Raw genomic sequence first — 24,029 nt, forward strand, 5'->3', positions numbered from 1 at the left:
ATTCTGCCACGATACTGATCGGTTTAATCCCTGAGGTTGAAATTTCTATGGGAGGAGAGATAATGCTGTGGAATGTGTTTGTCTGAATGTCCATGCAAGTGTCCTAGAGAACTGGAGGACATTAATTGAGCTGTGACAAGTGCACAAGGACCCTGAGGCAAACGTGCATCACATCACATCACATCACGGAGGGTGACTGAAACATCACCCTCTGACAAAATCCAGACGACGCAGAGTCAGAGGACAAGTCTCTCAGACCTGACATGTTCTTTCTCCCATTCTCTGTTTTTCAGGATACACACATTTCCTGTTGCTTTTTCCTCAGGACACACACACACACACACACACAATCTCCTTCTGTAACTCCTTCTCATCCCTGACAGAAAAGTAAATTGAACTTAACGTGAATAAGCATGCGAGTCATGCGATGAAATGTACAGTATGTTAGATTAGCTGAAAAGTATTTTCATATGTTTTTCATGTGATCACAATCTCATATGAAAAATGTATAATCACATGTAAAATGTATGTGATTTTTCCGAGAGTCCCTGTATTTCTCCCCTGCAGTCACGATTAGGAGGCGAAGGTGGATGCAAGTGTAGAATACTTATTTAAATAAAGAGCAGCCAGATAACCAGAACCAGAATAGAGAACATTAGGCATAAACATCAAGGCAATAAACAGGACGGTGGACCAACAGGACCACAAATATATATATTATTTAAAAAAAAAAAAAAAAAAAAAAAAAAAAAAAAAAGCTTGACAATGAAACGCACAGTAACCAGAACTTAAATAGGGATGCTTATTAGGAGTAACACAGAACAGGTGTGACTGATCAGTGGGACATGTGACATGGTCATGTGATATGCTGGGACTGATGGGTAATGTAGTTCAGTGTTGCTCAGTTCAACATCACTTACATTTTGTCTCTGTTAGTCACACTATTACACATCTCTCTCTCCCCTTTGATTTTAATTTGTTAGAATGCATTATACCTGTCATATACAATAGCAGCCAAATGCATTAGATAGATAATCACAATGCTATTATGTTTAAGCAGCCTTGGGCACATTCCAAAATTGAAAACTTTTCACATTAATATTACCTGTTTTTGTGAAGCCATTCAGCATGATGTAAGGAAATATAACGCCATCTTCATTAACATGTCTGGCAATGCTGTGCTTTCAACAGTCTCAGTTTGATGAGTTATACACTGCTTGGCTGTGGCTGCAGCAAAAAAGTCACTTTCAATTTTTCTTCTAGTTATTAACGGTGCTCGAATGTCTCAGGATGACAGATGTCAGGTGTGCTGTCTAGGTGATACCTGCCAAGTGCTGTCACAAGCTCTTAAAGTTCAAACACAAGTTTTAGATGCTCTGTGAGTTGTAAATGGACCACATAATGATCATCCAGGTGTGCAAACTGATAGAGGAATTTCTGTATTTAATTCATACCAGATAGGAATATTTCCTAAGAATTGCATCCATGTTTAATACGCCATTGCCTAATCCCAGGATTCTGAGGATGATTATGTGTGGTTCATCCTATTAGACAGAAGGAGCTCTTATTTTCATTAGAGACTAAGGAGCAATATCCTGGCAGAGGTTAAAAATCTAGCTATGCAGAAAATAAAAATATAAATATATAAACAAACAAACAAATAAAGCCATCAGCTAGCCAGCCATCTTACTAACATAGCTCTTTATACCAAGGCCAAAAGTTTAATTTTTAATCAGGGAGTAATTTTTTTTTTTACATGTTTGCTGAGCATCCAACATACATTTTGGCAAACCCCAAACAGGATTTCATAAAGCCCAACTTTGTGGAGTGTCTAGGCAATGGTTGTCCTGTGAACAGTTCCTTCCATCTGAGGTGTGGATTTTTCAGACTCCTTCTGAGTTACCCTTGATGGCCTCTTGATTGCATCTTTGAGTAATACCTTCCTTACCCAGTCATTGACTTTTGGTGGATGACCTCCTCTAGACAGTGCCACAGTTGTGCCAAATTCTCTACAATTTTTAATCAAGGGATTTAATGGTTATTCACATGATTTGCAAATATATTATAATTATTAATATTATTTTTTACAATCAAACTTGCCGTGTGTTTAGGTATGTTCTCTAACAAACTCTTGGGCCTTCCAGGAAAAGGTGTATTATACCCAGATCATGTGACACTTTAATTGATCACAAGTGAACTCCATTTAACTAATTACGTGACTCCAATGGGAAATAAGTGCACCAGAACTAATTTAGGCTCTAACTCCAACTGGGGGTGAATACTTATACATGTCATAAGTTTTATTTTTGAGTAGTATCGAGTTTTTGTGTAGCTTCATTACATGTGATGCAAAATATGGCAAAGTTCAAGGGATGTGAATACTTATGCAAAGCACTGTATTAAAAGCTCTGCGTGAGAGCTGACTGATAGATTAGATCTGGAACTGGTGCATTGGCCAGCCCCTCTCAGGAGAATACACTCTCTCTGAGACACAGGTGGAGTTGATTGATATCCAATAAACCTGTGAAGAACTGCTTTAAATCATCCTAATCTGTGGGGGTGAAATTGCTTTGAGATAAAATATACTCAATCCCCATTTTGCATTTTTACCACAAGCTTAATACATTAATCTTTTTGTAAGTAAAGTCTGAGAGAACAACACGTTGCAATTCTTTCTTGTCAGCTATACAAAAGGAATGGCGGGAGGCCTGACAGATACACACGTTAGCGTTTACCAGTGATTTATTCCCCACATTGCATGATGACAGCAGCAATCCTGTTTTTTTCACAGGCTTTTCTAGATAAATGAGCCAAAAGACCAATCAGAAGTTTCTCGCTGAAGCCCTCTTAATACTGCCTGTCCCTCAGGGTGACCCTCCTCACAGATCTAAAGGGAAATGACAGCCACTTGTCTCCTGTCTCCATAAATACTCTCTCCATCACTCTTGACTCTCTTTCCCTCAGACTCGGATGTGGGGTTTTTTTTTTCTTTTCATCTGTGCTCTTTGACTTAAAAATATATCTGAAGAGTGTCTGACAGCAGCAACTTGGTGAGAATGGCAAGTCAATAAAACCTCAAGAGCAGCCGATTAACATTTTTGAGGAAAGTGAAAACCTGAGTTTATGGCTATTGTTTACGTACTGATATAGTGCAGTCAAATAGAAATACAGTTAGGTTTTTTTATTCAGATTACCTGGCAAGAGTAACTCTCAACATGATGGTACCACCATCACCGTGCTTCACTGTGGAGATGGTCTTCTCAGGTGAGGATTAAACTATACACAGGCTCAAGTTTCATGTGTAAAAACATTTGCCTTAACACTGTATATGCCCTCCACAGCAGATTTCCATTGCAAGTTGCAGTAATATACTGTATCAGACTATAGGTGGAATAAAACAGCGTGAGTGACTCATCCAGCTGGTGTGTCATACTGGCTATGTCCACTCACTCACAGGATGAGAAACTTTCACATTTCACATCCTTGTTTTACTCACCACAGCTGGGTGGTATTGATGAAGTCCACGTTAATGACAACTAACCGTTGGTGGAAAAAGTAACAGTCAGCATGGCACATGTGGTAGGAAGCACTATTTAACACAAAGATGTCTGAAAAGCATCCCACACTTTGTGCAGTTGTGATAATAAAGTGATTCACCTGCAGTGTGAGTGGGCATGAATGAATAGCAGAGGAGTAACAACACAAATCACCAGAGACCACTTAGCAAGAGCTGTAATAAAACATCATGACCTTGGTTGATGTTTGACTAATGGTTAGTTTCCATTTTTCTGGTTCATCTTCACTTGACTTTTATTCACTTTGACAGGTTTATGTCTGAGTAATGGAAGTTGTTAATCAACATAATTTGTTGAAACATTATAGTGATAGGCCAGAAAGGAGAAAACCAGTGGCAACTGCAGAAACTAACAGAATCGTTAGTCAGAGCAATATCTTTAAAGAGCTGGCAATTTTCAGGGGAGGACACCACGTCCAGATAGATTAACAACAACAACAACAACAACAGCAATAATAATAATAATAATAATACATTGTTCCAGAGGAGTAGTTCTATAATTCATGTGGCAGTCAGGATGATATTGTAGTACAGCAACGGTCCTGTAGGAGTGAAAGTGAGAAGATGGAGGATTGGGTGTTCAAAGTGGCCCAGAAGGGCAAGAAGATGGAATTTGCTGAATTACACCAGGCTTGGAATGTAAGGACAATGTGGTCAAGTTTGGCTTGAACAAAGGTGTTTTGGATGAAGGCAGTGTCCAGATGGTTACTGAGGAATTTCTGGGAATAAAACAGGCATAGAAGCATGTTGTAGCTCTAGATGATTTGGAACCATGGTTGCCCATCTGGGTTCTCCAAATCCAGGGATGAAAAACTGGTGGGAAAGTTGCAGAAAGGGCTGATTGGCGCAGGCATCCATATGAGAAGCCATACTGACTAAAGTGGCTGGGAAAACACAACAGTGTGGCAAAAATTGGCAGATGCACAAAGCACTGGCAATTATCTAGCAAAAACCAGGAAACCCCTATACATACTAACTCCACTACTTACATGTTAGTACGGCCATACTGTATCTGCTTGTATAAATGTTTCACCACTTTATCACTAGTTCAGAAAATCTCAGGATGTGTAATTGCTCTTTAATGGCTTCTTACCTTTCCTAAAGCCTAATCTTAACATCGTTTACAAAAAAATCTGGTTTAACCTGCTACTAGCTGAAGATGAATGAACATCACCTCACTCTCAGATTCTTACACTAAGGATAGAACTTGAGATATACTAAAAGCCTTACAGTAAATCCTAATGCCATTCTCAGTGTACAGCTATACACATACATGGTTAACTGACAAGAAACACACATTAAAACTATCAAATTACTGTATTTATATAATTTATGTATTAGTAATTGGTACCCTCAGCCCTTCAGTGATGTGTAATATCAAATTAAAAACCTGAGCGTGTGGGTTGACTGCATCGTTCCACTAATAACACTGTGAATGATTATAATAACTGACTTGTTTACCTTTCCGAGACTCGGTTGCCTTGCTTTGCTTAGAGCAAAGCAGCAGTTTAGGTCTTAGTCAGGCCGGATGTCATAGTTGGATGGATTTAGCCTGAGGTACGCATGGAGATTGTGCTACAACAGTGTTCTGAGGTCAGAGACATGCTGATGAAATGTGTAAATGGAACACATGGCAAGCACACAACAGTAAGGGCCATCAAGCCTGTGGTGATGCGGTTGGAGTCCTGCACATTTGCAGTCCACGCAGCAGTTAACTATACAGTAAGACTTAGCAGGAATGTTATAGCAGGGAAGTCACCAAACTGTGGTGTTCTAGAAAGATTTAGAAAGAAAGTGAAACATTTCAGGTGGAAAATTTTTATGCTGTATGGCCAAACGTTTGTGGACAAACGTGGTTCTTCCCCAAACTGTACACAATTGTACATGCTGTCTTTATATGCTCTAGTATTGTAATATTTTTTTCCACTGGAACTAAGGAGCCCAAACCCGTTCCAGCATGACAATGCCCCCTGTGCACAACGTGAGCTCCATGAAGACATGATTTGCCAGAGTTGTAGTATAAGAACTCCTGCAGAGAACCCTGACATCTTCTTCTTTTCAGACATCAGTGCCTGATCTCACTAATGCTCTTGTTGCTGATTGAGCACAGCCACACTCTAAATTATCGTGGGAAGTCTTCCCTCAAGAGTGGGGTGTTTAAAAAGCACACATGGGTGTGATGGTCAGGTGTACCCAAACGTTGGCCATATAGTGTGCTACTGTATTAAACTGAATAGGGGATTAAAGCCAAAGTCCTTTTCTACAAGCCAAAAAGTAGGAAATGTGGGTGTAACTTTGCTTTGAAAGGTGCTTGGGACCAAAACAACAGTACAGGAATGCAACAGCTCTGAGATTGTAGTGGGTGGAAAATCAATAAACTTGGTATGACCTTGAAAACATGCATGATTAGTGACAAACCAGGTTTTCTTTTGTTTATTTTCCAACTCACTGAATCATTGATGCTTTGAAAGTCTTTTACATGGTATTTATGGCGATATGGTTAACATTGCCTACAAACTGTACATTCGTCTCTTTGAGCTGTCTTTTTGAGTAGGGAAAAGGAAATAAACGAATGTGCAGTCAATCAGGCTGATTAATTTGGCCATTGTAATGGCAGCTACATCCAATATAAAGCCACACTTTATATATTTACAACAATACATAGTATATACCACAAGATCAAGGGGTTTTATAAATAAATTAATTATGTACATCATGGATTAAATTATATTTTTAGAAAGTGTCAAGAGACACTTTCATTTCTGCAGAAGAACTAATTCTCACAATGTGACTTAAATAAAACAAAAGTTATTTGGACTTAATAACTGCTCGTTTCAAGATATTGCCATTATTTGTACTTATCTAAAAGTTTTGACTTAATCACTCATTATTTCAATAAAATTCACTAAATGCACTGCTGATTTGTGCTTTCCAATCTCAGACCCTTCAGTCTCAGATGTTTGAGTCTATGAGGATTTAAATCAATCACTGTATACACATGACTGAGCCAATATCCAAAAATTAATTTGGTCAAAAATAAAGCCAATCTTTAACCATGTCACATATAAGGTTCAGGATGCATTAACATTTTGAAAAGCATATTGGCTTTGCAATATAGAACAGCATAATTGGAATCAAAATTTAATAATTTTCAAAAGTGCCCAGAGATCTCTGAGCCAGTGCTTGGGTTCAGATGACTCATCTCTCATGACTGAATTTTAATAAGTGCTGCTTATTTTCAGCAAAGAGGCCAAAGATCCTCTCAGATGCACTTTGCAATATCAACCTTGTTTATGATCCTTTTTTAATGTGCAAGTGTAAAAACCAACAAGTGGGGGGAAAAAAACAGGAAGTAAACATTTTATATCATGTGCAAAATGGCCATATTGTGATGCCTGTTAGAATTTTTTTTCTTCTTGTCAGTTGTTATGAAGGCCCTATGTAGCCATCACGTAGCGTTTAAAGCAAAAATCCACCCTGAATCCACAACTTGCATATTCATCTTTATAATTAACAATGTGATCTTCAGTGGGATCCAGGATTTATTTCATAATGCAATTCTGAGTTGACTTAGTTTAGTTAAAACTTTTCATATGCATATTTGTTTCCACTTTGTTGAACAGTTTGTTTCCTGCATGTCCCACAATAGCATTTGTCTACCTGTTGATAACGTAGTCCAAGAGGAATAAGACATGCTGTTATAGGAAAAATATTCCACTTTGCAGTGATAATGGCCCGACGTGAAACATCACCACATCCAGACGTTAATTATTTGCTCACAACGGCACACCCGTTGTGTTTCATTCCTTACTGGAATGATAATTAGCAGTATGTGTCAATTATCACTTGGAAAATGAGCTCCAAACAGTAATAGTGCTATCAGAGCTGCATTAACGTCAGTGAAATATACTACTTCTATTTCACAGTGAAATAAATGACAAATCTTCTCATTCTTCTCACACTAGTGAAATGGTCCAGCTGATGATTAGCTTTGTCATCACATGCCAAAATATGAAAACACTCATAGCACTCGCAGACCTCCACTAGTGTCTGAGGGGAAAATGTAACTGTCAGATCAATTCCATTAATGTACCATTAACATCTTTAATTAATGATTTCATCTCTCTGGAAGTGACTCCTAGCTTAAAGCCCTAGGCTCTACTTATTGAGAGTTAATCTGTCATAATCGTAAAATAATAATAATAATAATAATAATAATAATAATAATAATAATAAAATAATAATAATAATTCAGCTAATAATAAGTGCATTGCCTTTAATAAGCAAATGACAATTAGTCATTCATTTATTTTTCAAGTTAGTATTATAAAGAGGTAGCTTTTTTTTACATAAATATTGGCGTTTAAGTCAAATGACTGGCATTTTTATATAATGGGACTAAAATTGCTGTTGTTTTCCATTCCATTTATTAGGAAAATGATGTTCCATGTATTTTTGGAACATTTTGACCTTTTAACAATCTTTTCCAAAACAATTTAAGGATGACATTCTGGTGTAAAAACACTCTCATTTTAATTTCTGGACAACTGGCATCTCAGGAAATAATCAGTGTATAGGCTAATTAGACACAAAATGGTCTCTAAGCAACAAAATGGGCAGAATTGAAGCTTTTCCACAGACAGAACAATGGCATATGCGCCAATATTTTCAAGCACGTGTGATATACTTGCCCATGAATTGTGTAGTGTTGGCCCCTCTACGACAAGTAACAAGTGCAGCGATGAGAAACAGACAGAGAATAAAATCGAATTCATCTGTTGTCATGAGCAGCAGATCCCTGAATCCAGTTCTATCGCCGTGGACGTGTGAGGGCAAAATTGTTAAGATCAATAATATAATTATTAAAATATAAAGACAAACAAAACACAATTCTTGGTGTCATACAGTATAAAAATAACTCATTTGTTTTTCACTATACCTCCAGTTCTCTTTGCAGAACAGACAATCCTTGCTGTCTATTTCTCCCTGAACAATCCTTCCTTCACATTTTTCTCTTATTCTCTTTTTTTCTTATTTCCATAAAAAATAGAGCAGATAGACATGATTTTCCTGAGAAATAAACATGAGAGATGTTGATCATGTCTATCTGCTCTATTATTTTTTCCTGAGAAAGTTGGATTTGGGGATTGGGCCATTGTCAGGGATCACTCCAGGTGAAAGATGTAGTGTATTGTATCTGATGTCTTTCTTACAAGCACTGTGATGTAGTCCCAGGTGTGCATATATCAAGGATTGTACAATGGTTTTGAACAATGTTCAGCCAATCAGATTTTAGAACTGCTTTTTAAGGTGATGAGCTGCTTGGTACAACCTACCGTATACTGGAATAATTCTCATTACACAATTAGTGTCTGTGTTTTAAATAAATAAATAAATAAACAAACAAATAAATAAATAAATAAAGAAAGACATGAAACTCTAGAACTACACCAAAAAAAGTGGGCCGATCTTTAGTGAGGTCAAAGATCAACAAACCACACTTTTCCTCTCTGGCTAAAGGAAGTACCTTATAAACACTTCTATAACAAGCACTGTGTCAGAGATTTTAGTACAGCACAGAATGTCACAATGCTCAAACAAAACAGACAAAAAGTTCATAAAATCATTTTTATTTAACAATATTATTTAACAAATGCAAAGTTATGACACTAACATAAATATGATGAAATGCCCACAACACTGTGGCTTAATATTTTTTTTTTTCAGTGTCAATGCAAAGCATGGGGAAAAAACAGCAGACATTTTTACTAGTTTTACTGGTAGAACTAATATTTTCTTACAAGTCATACTGATTTTCAACCTCAGACCAATCGCAATGTATCAGTTAGCTTGTGCTGAGTTTGTTCTTTACATCTGATCTTACAAAGTGAAGAACAGAAGTACTGAAGCTATAGCAAATGTTGTGATTGGGAATGGTTCACCTTAACATTGACTGGATAGACAAAGAATAAAAATGTTAGCAAGTGATGCTCTTTTTCCACCAACTGCTGGTGCTGATGCTGTAGTGGGTGCTGCGTCAGGGATCCGGCAAACTTTTTTAGGAACGAGCCCATGTGTACACTGGTTTAAGAGCAAACCCATTATATAATCAGATGTCTGATAATAGGCTATGTGAAATTATGAGTACATATTTCTGGGATCACTTATTGAATAATCTATTAGTGATTATCATCAAAAGTATATGAAAATTATACATGTATATTCTGAATGTTCTGTTAAGTTTACATGACATGTAGTGGATAGCACAGTGGTAAAGCAGGTAGTATTCCTACCTCACAGCTCCAGACTCCATGACCTAATACTGACCCTGATACTGTCTTTGTGTAGTGTCCAATATTCTAGCCATATGTTTTCTCTGGGTACTCTGCTTTCCTTGCACTTGTTGGTGTTTATAGGTCTGTTGGCTACACTAAATTCCTATTCATATCTCTATTTGTATCTGTTCAATCATACACAATTCCACTGTCGTTGTGTGTTCGCAATCAAGTACAGCTCAGCCTGCATGGACTCTCGCCCTTGGGGTCAACAAGCACTCATTGCAACACAATACACTTCATTCTTAACCACACACAGCTGTAAACCTTCACTCATTACCTGACAGTTCTCTGCGACTCCTCCTCCTGCCCTTGACCATGACCCTGCTACCACAATCCGGACTAAAGCTTTGCTGCTAACTAACTCTGGCCAATATACACAGGCTTGGGGAGTGTTTTGTTAGGGTGACCATACATCCTCTTTTTCATGGATATGTGCTCCTTTTTGGACTTAAAAAAAGCTTCTAAATTTGAATTTTTTTTCCAGGATTTGGGTTTAGTTTCATTATGATGTGCTTATGGTCTAATACTGCATCATGCATGCGCATATTTGCATTGCTTTAATCCCTGTCTGTAATTCCTGGCTTCTTGCACACCAATTGGTCGATTATAAAAGGTTTGCAGCAACTGCTGGCCAAATTCCTGGCTCTCTAGCATTAACCTACTCTTAACCACTCTCAAAGGTGAAGTGTTGCTGAGTACAAACAGTTGCTTGTCAATAGCAGCAAATGACAGCTGTCCTGAGTCGAAATAATGGCCACGGCCATAGAAGGACATTTTAAATTTCATGGTATCACAGTGCTTCATTCTACATGGCCATTTAAATGTGTAAATAATGGCAGAAGGTACACTCGTAGCATCTAATATTTTATCTTATTCCTTGGACATTCAAAAAAATTTAAAAGGAGGGCAAAAAACAATAAAGGTGTTTTTGGAAAACCAGAAGATGGTCACCATAGCTTAGTTACCCGCATCAGGGACAGTGATCTTTTATTTATTTATTTTATTAAAACAATTCCAAACATGTTTAAGTTCTAAAATAAGCTCTAGATAAAAGTATTTTAGATCATATTGCTTTTCTCTTGACTTTATTTACATATGCGGCCTTGAAGTAATCATAAAATAATCAGATTACATTTCTTTCATATTGTGAAGTCATTTGTAACTATAATGGAATATTTTTTTTAAGTAACCCTCACAACCCTGTATATATATATATATATATATATATATATATATATATATATATATATATATATATATATATATCATAGTACAATGTGTTGCCATCCATAGTCAAATCCTTCAACATCTCCAGTATGTGTAGGACAAGGATACTGTCAATAACAGCAATTCTGTTTAAGCTGAGCTAGATGCGGATGTGTTACTGATTTAGTTATTTATTCTGTAAGTGTGATAAAAAAAAAAGATGTGTTACCGATTTAGCTATTTATTCTGTAAGTGTGATAAAATAAAAAATAAAAATAAAAACACAGCTCTTGAACCAGCACCGACACACTGTTGGTGGAAAAAGGCTACCGCTGCCCTTATGCACGGAGAAGAGAATGTGGAGATGTCCATTTACAAAGTGAACAAATCCAAGCTCTGGGGATCACTAAACTATTTAGAGGCCAATTATTCTGCTAAAAGACTTTGCAGGACGTACTGCAAAAGAGTCCAATGTGCTCCGTCAACCATTAATAAGGACATTCATAGTAATCCACTCCATAGCAGTCGAGCAATCAAGCACACCTCCAATTAAAATGGACTTTTTTTTTTTTTTTCTGTACCATTTCCATAGATGCAATGATTCCTTCGCGTTGTTGTTTTTGTTCTGGTTTAACGTGAGCAATTCCTCTCGATGAACAAGGGCACAGTATCACCACTCTACTGATAAAAGTCTCAGTAATTGTGCTCTTTCCTTTATAGTGCCATTGAGATGTCAGAGTGAGGAATAGTTCAGACTGGGCTAATTGCTCTGAGAATCATGGTCAAGACAGTTTTCAGAGAGATCACAACATCATTGTACATGTCTCTTCCTGTAGTTAGTGGCTCTAACACCTACTTCTTTTTTTTCCATTCTGTGTCCTGCTCACTAATTTTCTTCACATGTAGGCCTGATTTTCATCTCCGTGAATTTTAAAGAGTACTGCCAGCCCGTCCAGGAGGACCACTCGATGCCGTCTGCATAGGACGAGTGCTGGCCGCGCAGGTACTGTCCATTCAGGTTGGACATGTGGCAGTTCCGGTACCACCAGGCTCCATGGTAGAAGGAGGCACAGTTGTTCTCTGAGTGATCGTTGTCCTTGTCCTTTGTAGTGAACTTCATGCCATTGTGTTTGAGCAATGAGTCACCTAAAGCAAGTCAAATAAAGGAAGCAATGTGAAAAAGGATTAATGTAGAAGGACTTTTCAGACATACTTATAAAACTGTCAGTGACAACACGTTTGGCTGCTACTGTTGTCTTGAGGGCAAATTTACCTTGGAGGCAGAAGGAACTTTATTGGAATTTCAAACAGCCATTACGTTTAGCTGATTATTCACCCACTAGCTAGTGAAAATCCTTGCAGTGCTCTTTGCTGTCTTGGCTTGCTAGCTGATTCATAAGTGCTGTAAAGTTTGATGCATAAATTGTAAGTTCTTCTTTTCAAGATGTTAGCAAACTCGTTCTCGATAACTAGCATTTAACGTTATTCACTTTTTAGAAGTAGTGTTAAAACTAAGGGCATGTCTCGATCAGACCCCTAGTTCAGTAGTTCAGAGCACTGATCAGGGAGTCGGCCATTTTAAGGGCTGTCTCAATCGCAAAATCCTTCCAATGAACTTTTTGTTCCCAGAATTGAAATCGAGTTATCGTGTCCAAATGTGTAGTGAGCCAGGGTCCTTACCAGTGCCCAAACTTGTGTACACCATATACCGACTCACACCCTAGGGAGCTGATCGAGACATTGCACAGGAAGCTAGCTACCTGTACTACTATTTAATGCTTTACTAGCATTAGGATGTTAGTTAGTTAGGTAGCTTGCTATTTTAACGAACACCTTTTTGGATTTTGCCAGTAGTATTAATATTTTGTTGGAGAAATGTGAAGGCATAACTGGGTCAATTATTACACAGTTTTTGAAGAGTTCACCCCAATGGTTATTAACAGAGAAATTTGTTCTGCCTCTGCCTTTAGAACTATACTGATTGCTAATTACTGATTACAATGGCAAATTTCTATGTCATTTAATCTGCTCTGAAACCAAAGAAGCTAATGTTGCACATTAACTTCTTTGGTTTCAGAACAGATTAAATGACATAGCATTTAGCCATTGTAATTTATACTTTTAATATCCATTAATTAAGTGAGATTAATCACAGGTATTGGATTTGCATTTACATTTGATTCATTAAACCCCTTTTCTCCTATGTGAGACAGAATACAAACCAAGCTTACAGATGTTAAATAATCCAGTATGTAATTGGATCAATATGCAAGTTTTAATTATGCTAGTTTATAATAAGATCTGTCTCTGTCTCTCTTTTTCTCGCTTCATGAGCTTGGCTATTTAGTACAATTGGATTCCTATTATTGCAAAGTATTAAAGTCATAAGGTGGTTGGCCATTTTTTAAAAAAAATAGGTTATCAGACTTAGAGCTGAAGCTGATGAAGACGTAGTCTCACGAGCCATGTGTCTAGCTGTGTGTCAAGAGTCTGGTATGTTTCATCACTAATCATGGCCAAGAACCACCTACTTTCAAGAAGAAGTGGTTGTTTGACCGATACTGCAAACAATTATTGACTTTGTCCTTAACCTTTCGGCAAGAGAAAGGGAGCTATAGCTAGAAAAGGCAGGACGTGGGATGTGGAATGGAGAGAATCAAGCTCACATTAGTACGTCTCATTACATTCCATTATGAAATTTAATTACTTATAATAACTGGGACTGATTCAACAGTACAGAATGTAATTCATCATGTCAAAGCTCATCGTTTTAATAAGGGCTTTACCTTGTACTTAATCCACTAAAATATTATTCACTAGCTTAGAAAATGTTTAAATTATGCAGATATGAAGAAGAAAGGAGAAGAGCAGAGAATGGAAAAGAGGAGGAGAGAATGGAAGAGAACAGAAAAGAGGAGAAAGATTGGAGAGAAGAGAAGAGAACAGAGGAGAGGAGAAGAGATGCACAAAGAAGACGAGAAGAGAAAAGAATGGGGAAGAAGAGAGGAGAAGTACAAAGGAGATGAGAAGAGAATGGAATTGAAGAGAAGAGTAGAGAAGAAAAGAACAAAGAAGATGAGAAGAGAAGAACAAAGGAGATAGGAAGAGAAGAGAATAACAAAAAAGATGAGAAGAACAAAGGGGATAAGAAGAGAAGAACAAAGGAGATGAGAAGAAAATAAGAAAGGAGATGAGAAGAAAAGAAGAAAGGAGATAAGAAGAGAAGAGCAAAGTAGATAAGTAGAGAAGAACAAATGAGAAAAGGAGAAGAGAAGAGTTAAGTTTAATTTGGCATAACAGGTGAATTTGCTGTTTCGTAGCAGTGTGATGGACTGCATGTCAGGTAAATGTAATGTTGCTGTGCTCAGTGTAATAGAATTCGATGGCAGTTGATGATATCAGCCTTTACTGCAGACATATGAATCACACCAGACCTTTTACAGAAATAAAGGCGATATCCTATCATAAAGCAGAGATGCTCTCATAAATCTCAGTTTCTTCTTTGCTTTATTCAGTGTGGCTTGTTTAAAATGTCCTAATATCCATGACATGTCCATTCCAGTCACCATCTATAACTAACATCTTGGTGTACTGAAACGAAATTGTGGGAAATTGAAATAATCCATACTCCAACCTTGGGAATGCGCATTTTCTGGTCATGACATCAAATTCACATCAAAACACCATGGAGCTATGAAATGAAAATTACGCCTACTGATAATTTTGGATTCTGACCACGTGTGAGAGCACAGTACTGCTTTCTATTCTCAGAATATCGTATTTTCAGAGTTATTTCAACATTATAGAACATTACGAAGCGTAACAAACGGCTGATTATGTACAAGCCAATGCCGGAACTTTCCTAATACGTGCACAGAGTCAATTGTTTTCCCGAAACATTTCAGGCTTCAGAGCTGCTGCAGCTAAATGACAAAAACACCTGATTACACCACACATTTAAAATCAAAAGTCTTGGGACAGACCCACCTACAGTAAAATGATTATGAGCTATTATGCACACAAATTTATAAATAGACCAGCACAGAATAATGTGTTTTATTACTTCCCTAACAATATATATATATATATATATATATATATATATATATATATATATATATATATATATACACACACACACACACACACACACACACACACACACACACACACATATATATATATATATATATATATATATATATATATATATATATATATATATATACACATTACAAGAAGTGTGCACTCATACAAACGTTGTTATGTAAGTAATAATAAGGTGGTGTGGTGTGGCCCAATGTGAAGTTACTCTTACCACCATGAACTTGGTTATTTTCTCACAATGAGTCAAACTGTTTTATTCTTCTTATACCACAGTGATCGTAAAATGAAAATTCACACATCATTAATAACCCAGCTTGTCATGTTACCAAGGAACTGAGAAGTGTTCTGTCCTGAAGACGCTCCTGTGGTGGAAAACCACTGACTGTTACGTCTTAAGTGCTGACACTGGAGACTCCTACCACAGATATGAAATAAATATCTCTAGCTTCAACATACACAACTTTATGTTTTACCTTTGTTTAGAATAAGTGCAATAATATGGACCTCTGATTTCCCTTGCACCAAGAACTACTGTCAGAGCTTTGCCTTGCACCAAGAACTACTGTCAGAGCTGCTGTTATAGAAAATGAATCAACAACTTCTGACCAATCAGATTTGAAATTCTGCTCTCTTATAGACAAAGTCAACATTGGTGCGTGAAACAAAAGTGGCATTAAAATAAATTTTAAGGTGGTAGAAAGGGTGGTCAAAGCACTCAAAGATATTTGCTTTAAAATGGCCGTTCTAATAGTTGGCCCATGAGTTGTCTACACTGGAGGTCTGTGAAGTAAACTGTAAAGTATTATCATGTCTTATTGCTTCAGGCAGCTGCAGAAACCTGACTGGCCGCCACAGAATTACTCCCGTACAAGAAGCAATGAAGGGAGCCATGTGGTTCCTGAGGGAAAGCCTAAGGGGATTATAGCAAAACAACTGCATTAAAATTTGGGTTGCCATCCACTGGCCTCGTATTTTTTTCATTTCACATCTCAGTGGTAGCTTCAGACCACAGAATTACTTGACACAAAATGCTTTAAGAAAAGACTTGAATAATACGTGTATTCGGCTGGGAAAACCCATTGGCTGCTGCTGTGGCTGAATTCTGTCAAACAGCCAATAATTACAGCAGCAAAAAATGGATAGAATTGGCCTTTGAGCGTAACCAGAGTTTAAAAGCTAGGATTGTTCTTATTATTGAGATACATGCAAAAGAGACAACAGATTTCAGTGAAAGGAAGTCTGTAGTTTTTCAGTAGAAAATGTCAATGTGAAGGGTTTTCCCAGGCTGCTACACTTTTAAATAGCAATGCTATGACATTTTGTTAAACCCAGGGACTATATTTTTGCTTCCTATCACATTGTTTAGTGAATTTGTCCATCTCAGTTCATGGAAGTATGACAGCCAATGAGACAATAGCTGCTAAGTTTCTGATTCGGGTGGCCATTAAGTGTACAATCAGAAAGTGTCTTAGTGGAGCATCTGGGGCTGAGGCTAATTAAGATAACACAAAGCGCATAAGGGTGATTTGTTTACAAAGTATAAAAAAGAAAAACAAACCATGAACATCATTAACTGCATGGCTTGTTGCCATTTCATCAATTTTTGAATTTTAGACAAGCTTCGGAGGAAACATTTACGAGATTAGGAGTGTGTGTGTGAAACTTGACAGCTCTTCGGCCATGGTATGCATCCAGAGTTAAAGCAGGACTTGTTCATAACCATAGTTTACATACGTCTCATATATTTTATATCTACTTACATTGCAATGTCGGAATCCGGACATTGAAATGTCTCTGTAACAACATAAATCACATAAACTGGCTCAGTAGAAAGACCGGCAGGTTTTCTACGGGCACTCTGTCTCTCATGTTGTTGTTTTTTCTCGTCATCTGATAGATCTAGTGATGAAAAAGTGCTTGACATCACTCAACTCTTTTATGAAAATTTTCAACTTTTATGACAAGGGAAAAAAATAAAGCGCTGGCTGCAGGGCTCTTTAAAGGACACTGCATTCCGCCTGCCTTGTGGACACTTCCTGTATTTGTAAAACATTTATTTGATGAAAAATAAAAAATAAAAAAAATAAAAATAAAACCAGCAAGTGAGCACCCTAAAGCATTCACCCCACTAGGAATCACTGCAGTATGTTGTGCTGCAGAAACTTGAAAGTGTGCTGGTTAATTAGAGCAGAGTGGAAACCACTTTTTTTTTTCTCTCTTCCTGATTTATATTTATAACGTGTTTGTTTGTCTCCCATAATTAGCAAACTGTCCACCTTTATGGCATGCCATAGACGTGTCACACTGCCTCATTATCACTGCTCCTCCCGGTGAGTCCGACCTGGTGAGGAGGCCAGAGGCAGAGGACAGGAACTTGGGACAGATTGATTGCAGAAAACCAATTAACGCTTGACAGAGCACCTGGGGGCAGCATAGGTAAAGGTTCTCTGCCACACTGAGATAAGCAGCACATATACTTCATTTTTTTTTTTTTTTCAGTATTTACAGGATGGGAAGCTTTAAACATGTGTGCTAATCTTCATGACAGTTCCTATACTTAGGGTCTGATTTGTGTCTGATTTATATCTCCTCAGACTTCTGTTCTCTCTGGAGTCCAGTAACCAACTTTACTAAAACTTTACACCGGGTCTTTTAAGGGTAACACAAAGGAGATCCTGCATCTATAGATACTGACGTTTGTGCACACACTGCTCACCTTTTCCTGCAGTAAGAGGAATATGATTCCAAAAGGCCTCAGGCTAAGTAAAACCACCTACTGTTTGAAATTCACTGAACAGATTTTGTTTGAACGGTAAATAATATATTATTCTGAAATCCATTTCAGCACATTCCTTTCCCTTATGAAAAAGAAGTGCATTCAAGTATAGCACTAGTAATGTACACATGGAGAGAAGTACACTAAATGTGTAGCAGGAGAAGTAGACTTATTTGAAGTAATCATATGCTATCTTGTTTATATTCACGCATTTCTAAATATACCTAAAGATAGGTACACAACGTATGAAGTAAACAATTAGTTTAGTTTAAACATACTAGTATTAATTAGGTTATGAAATGTATTTCTATGTATACTGCATACTCGTATTTATGTATATTATTATAAGCTAGTATACAGTACGTTATGCTTAAAATACGATGTTTTCGTATATTATTGAACAGATCTTAAATCCTATTTTCTCACATTCTCTTTTGCTTGATTTTACTGTGCAGCAAAATAGTTGTCTAAATACGCGTGACTTGATTCATGAAACTAAACAGTGCCCGAACGACAAAACTATCATTGCACATGTCAGAATTCATTCAAATCTTTGGTTCTAACCAGTTAGAGGTTTCCCCAGGTAGTGCAAGTGTTTAGTCTGTGGTTGGATGATCTTAGAGTATGATGCCACATTAAGGAAGTATACGTTTTAATGAGTTTTCATCTAATAAATCCTGATATCTAAATGTTTTTTTTTTTTTTTTTTTTACAATTAGGGTACAGGAAAGGTTGGTCTTAGCTTCAGAGAGAAAAAAAACTGGCTAGCATGTTGTACAGTTCTGTAGTGCAGCAGGAATCTTTACAATACCACTCCATAAAACATTTCAGTATAGTATGAAAGCTTCCTTTACTTCTCCATAAATCTAAAAGATTCAGCCTGAGATACAGCCATACCTGCTGAATACTAAAGTTGTCCAGATAAAGGAAGAACCTACCGGCGGTTCCTGAGTAGTCCGCTATGCTCAATGGGTAGGCGTCCTCATCTGGGTCAACGGAGAACAATCCCACACTAAAGGATCCATACTGCGCGAAGGAAGTGCTGTTCTCAAAGTCCTCCAGGTCAATCCTCAGCTCATAATTAGCCTGAATGGTCAGAGCATGAATCCGCTTCAGGCCTGAAAAGCAAGAGTGAGATGGTGCTGAGTCAGATGACAGAACCTAAATGATAAAAAGTTGCAAGTAACTGAATACAATTTAGATGATGGTGCCGGGCAGTAAACATGAACTTCCATGAGAACCATCATCATATAGAATTCAGTTCCTACCCCAGTGAATCCAATCAATAAATGTCTTCATACAACTTTGTTTAGCAGAATTAGATATTCAGGTTCATAACCTTAGTCAATCCTACATTCATTAAAAAACAAACAAACAAACAAAAATGTTAAATCTAGAACCCTAAATCTGATTTCTCACTGATTTGTCATTGTAGACCTACTATATAATCCATCCATCCATCCATTTTCTGTACCGCTTATCCTACAGGGTCACGGAGAACCTGGAGCCTATCTCAGGGAGCATCGGGCACAAGGCAGGGTACACCCTGGACAGAGTGCCAATCCATCGCAGGGCACAATCACATACACACTCACACACACTACGGACACTTTGGGCATGTCAATCAGCCTACCATGTATGTCTTTGGTCTGGGGGAGGAAACCAGAGTACCCGAAGGAAACCCCCGCAGCACGGGGAGAACATGCAAGTTCCACACATACAGGGCAGCGGTGGGAATCGAACCCACAACTCTAGAGGTGTGAGGCGAACGTGCAAACTAACATGGGGGCGTGTTCAGTGTTAAGTGTGTGCAGTGAAAGTTTAATATCAAAATTCCGCACATCAGTATTCAGACCTTGGGTGTAACTCAGGAATTAAGCAAATTTCAGAAATTGTATGAAAGTTACAGGCACAGGTTGGCGTTTGAGTAAAACAGAGGTGTGTCTCAGTTACATGAACTTAAGTGCATTTTTCCTGCGTGATAATGATTCAAGTTAGGAGCAGTAATAAATTAAGAGACAATGACTACGTTTACATGGACAGCAGTAATCTAATTATTGGCCTTATTCTGAATAAGACAATATTCTGATTAAGGTGTTTACATGAGTCGCTTTTAGAATATTCCTTTCATGTTCCCGTTTTATATGTTATAGAACATGGAGCGATTAACAGTACACGTCATTACGTCACCGCGCCACGCCGTCCGAGGTCCCTCCAGAATTTCACGCATCGACATACAGTTCGTCTTCGTTATGGTACCGTATACAGTTTTGGGTGTTTTTATTTACATTTTTTATGAAGGCTTAATTATGAAAGTTAATTATTTGTCATGCTCTAAGTGCAAATAGACGACTGCTTGAAGCCGTGGACTGCGTCCGAAACCGCATACTTACCATCTATATACTAGCCGAAATACACGTATTTCTCCTACTACAGGCCTATAGTAGTCAAGTATGTGGTTTCGGTTCTCTCTTGTTTGCTGTAAAACGGTTGAGCAATGCCGTGTGTGTACGTGTCCTGTCACAAAATGCGGTGAAAACTCTCACACCACGTTAATAGTGTGATTAAAGTGTTTACATGTCTGTAATACACGTCAAAAATGTGACTAAAACAGGAGTACTCCACACGTCTTAATTCAATTAGTGTTTACTTCGAGTATGACTTTAATCGGATTAAGGTAATTAAAAATTGCTGTTTACATGCTAGTTTCTTAATCAGAGTATCATCTTAATCGGGTTAATAGTGGATCATTGTTGTTCATGTAAATGCACTGACTGACAGTCTGACAGTTTGTTGTAACCGCAACACTGAAATTCAAAACAAAAAGAGAGAATGTTATTTGAGGACAATATTGCACACAAAAATATGATACCATTAATGAATAAATAGTATTGCCCCTTTATAGTGCACGCATTATTTATTATTATTATTATTATTATTATTATTATTATTATTATTATTATATTTGCACAGACGACAAGGAGGAGAGAGCATCTTCATTGACACATTCCTTATTTTGAGGGCAGAATTATTTATGGATAAAATTATGAAGAACACGTAAAGTGAGCTGTAAGCATAGCAGGTCAGCTTATCCTTAAAAAGCCTCAGAAAATAGAAGAACATGACATCTCATGCACACGTTACAATTTCATGACTTTTAATTCAGTATCCTGCAGCTTGTTGTGTTGTGTGCACATGATATAAAAATGAAAAATAATGTGTTGGACAATAATGATGGTGGAAGCCACGTCAAATTAAACCGATTTTGCAGTGGAAACGTGACAGCAAGGACTGTTTGTGTAATTACGATATGTATTTTCTAGAACTATTATATGCAATGTCTCAAATAAACCCAATCAACTCAAATAAGTGTGATTAGACAGTCATGTAATAATTATGAGGGTCTAGTGATAACTAGTTTACAATATACAGCTCTGTCTTCTATTTAACAAGCACATTGTTGTTGTGTACAACTTCAGCGTACAACTCTAGTACTTTGAAATAATTGGATATATTTAAATATGGACAGTTTTTAACCTTCACTCAAGTGCAACTGCCTCAATACAGACTTTCACTTTCATTTTTAATTGGGTAACATTTTGACACAATAAGTTTTTTTTTTCTGTATTTTTTAACTTTTAGATGAAAAAGTTGCCAGATGAACTTTACATTAGCATTGCTAAACTGTTTGCACCCATTTTCAGCGGGTAAAAAAAAAAAAAAAAAAAAGGCTAGAAAACTATACTCACTGAGTCAAAATCTTAACCAATTAAAACCGAATGTTCAAGAAGCACTGAAGGGAAGCATTAAGCTAGATGAAGGCTAGATGTACAAAGCTGTTTGCACCCGTTTTCAGACATAATTAGGCAAATGCTGCATGTTTTGTAGGAAATTGGCAATTTAAAATGGGAAGTGAATACTTATTTCCGCTCGATGTACTAAACGTTTAACTTTTAGGAAAATTATCCCACAGCAGGTTTTGTGTGTGATTTTGTGCGCCTCCCAAAAGCAGGTGTAAACCAGTGCCTTGCTCGGAGCTGTGTATGCAGTGCTGCCAGGTGCATGTTTTTTTTTTTTCAGGCTACTTTGAAACTGTCAATGCAGATATTCACTCATGCATACGTTTATTTATGATTAAAAATGGACTATTTAAGGACATCTGTGACAAAAAAAAAAACTATCTAGGGAAACTGCGTCTATTTCAATTCAATGAAATTTTATTTGTGTAGCGCTTTTAACAATGGACCTTGTCGGAAAGCAGCTTTACTTAAATCTGGATATAAACTCATCATTTAAATTGTGCAATAATGAGCAAGCCAGAGGCGACGGTTGCAAGGAAAAACTCCCTGAGACCTGAGATGAGAAAGAAACCTTGAGAGGAACCAGACTCGAAAGGGAACCCATCCACATTTGTGTGATACTGGATAGTGGGATTATAAATCATTCAACTTGTATAACTGTACACTATGTTAGTGTGTTAAAAAGAGCATGATTATGAGCATCACTAGAGTTTTATGTGTACGTTTCTGGTATCAAACTCAATTTATGTGAGTGTAAACTGTTCTTAGCTATTGCTGTCTTAAAGCTATCCAAGAAAGAACATCCACAACCATACTGATTGTCCATTAATACTTATATGATTGTCCACTGGGGGGCACGGTGGATTAGTGGTTATTACATTTGCTCGCAGCTCCAGGGTACATTGGGGGTTCGAATCCCACCTCTCTGTGTGCACAGTGATTGCATGTTCTCCCTTTGCTCTGGGGGTTTCCTCCGGGTTCTCCAGTTTCGTCCCCCAGTCCAAAGACATGAGTTGTAGAGGTTGATTGGAATTCCCAAATTATGTCCACAACGTGATAATGTGTGTGCAATTGTTCCCTGCGATGTGTTGGGTGTCCCCTGCCTTGTGCCCTGAGTTCCCTAGGATAGGTTCCAGGCTCCCCCAAGACCCCGGTACGGATTATATTACAGTTTAATACATCAAGAAAAAGTTTTACAGTTTAATTAGCACTTAAAAAAGTACCTCGTTCATTACAAATCTTTTCATTAAAGCCAATTAGTAATTAGAAGTGGAATATCAGCTGGATTCATGCCCTCTACACTGTTTACTTACAGTTCTGACACAAGCCTTTGTTTAATAAGAACTTCATTTAAATACGGTATCTTCATTACCTAACTTGTATTAAATCCTTAGCTGTTTGACAGCTCTACGGCTAAACTTTCCCCAGCATTTCTTGGCGGCTTTTAAACCGCAATCTGAACCTGAGTGTCTAAGTTAAGAGCATGCTCAGCGAAGCAACACTCCAAAGGACTCAACTCAGCTCTCTGACATCAAGACATCCAACTTCAGTACTTATTTTTTCATTGAATATTCCCAACTCTGGCTTCAGAGAGCAAGCATGGAGTGTACACATGAATTCTCCAGGAAGACCAGGTACTTGTGTGTGCTCTCGTCCGTGTGCTGGGGAAGCAGAGGTGCGGCTGCCGTCCGCCAGAAAAGGGGAGGAGCTGGAGCCATCCACCCGGTGTTGTGGGGGATCACGTTCCAGAGGGCTGAGGACAAGATGACAACGTGTCTGGGGACCGAAGTGTTTTATTTTTCTCTCTCATCTCTCTTCATCTTGCTGTCTCTCCTGCTCGCTCCTTCTCTCTCCCCTCTTCCTTCCCTCATCTCTCCTTTCACTCCCAGGATTTGGGGCCGGCCAGCCGAAGGACGCAGCCAGAAGGGCACGAACGCCCTCCTGAAAGGGTGGGAGTGGGTGTAGGAGTGACGAGGAGGAGGGAGGAGCCAGGCTGTGATCACTCACACCTGGCACTGAGTCGTCTAATCAGTGGGAAAGAGTGATAAAGGACCGTCTAGAAACGCCAAAGGGGGAGAGAGAGACATGTGCACTTTTCAGTTCTGTTCGTGTGCTTTATGTTATATTTGAGTTTTGTTTATTATTAAACTTTATGTTTTCGTTCCTGCCTCCTCCTTGCCCGTCTGTGAAGTTACACAGGGATTTTTAATTGGCGTTCTTTTGGGGCT

At 37.9% G+C, this 24,029-nt stretch overlaps 1 protein-coding gene and 1 long non-coding RNA gene across 2 annotated transcripts in view; both read right to left on the reverse strand.

The window, feature by feature from the left end:
- Window positions 1-9,188: 9,188 nt before the first annotated feature.
- Window positions 9,189-11,097, reverse strand: LOC108265211 (uncharacterized). Its single transcript, XR_001812629.3, has 2 exons — window positions 9,868-11,097; window positions 9,189-9,655 (listed from the first exon to the last, which is right to left on the reverse strand). It is a non-coding gene; the product is annotated as an uncharacterized LOC108265211 (long non-coding RNA).
- Window positions 11,098-11,173: 76 nt separating this feature from the next.
- fibcd1a (fibrinogen C domain containing 1a) overlaps window positions 11,174-24,029 on the reverse strand; it is a 92,018-nt gene continuing 79,162 nt past the window's right edge. Inside the window, exons 6-7 of the mRNA XM_047155720.2 lie at window positions 18,940-19,119; window positions 11,174-12,264 (exon numbers count right to left, since the gene is read on the reverse strand). Of these exons, the coding sequence (XP_047011676.1) occupies window positions 12,005-12,264; window positions 18,940-19,119 (440 nt within the window). The 3' untranslated portion in view covers window positions 11,174-12,004. The remainder of the gene's footprint in view (window positions 12,265-18,939; window positions 19,120-24,029) is intronic.

This window comes from Ictalurus punctatus, chromosome 5 (genome assembly GCF_001660625.3).
Source record: "Ictalurus punctatus breed USDA103 chromosome 5, Coco_2.0, whole genome shotgun sequence".
NCBI classification, from domain to species: domain Eukaryota; kingdom Metazoa; phylum Chordata; class Actinopteri; order Siluriformes; family Ictaluridae; genus Ictalurus; species Ictalurus punctatus.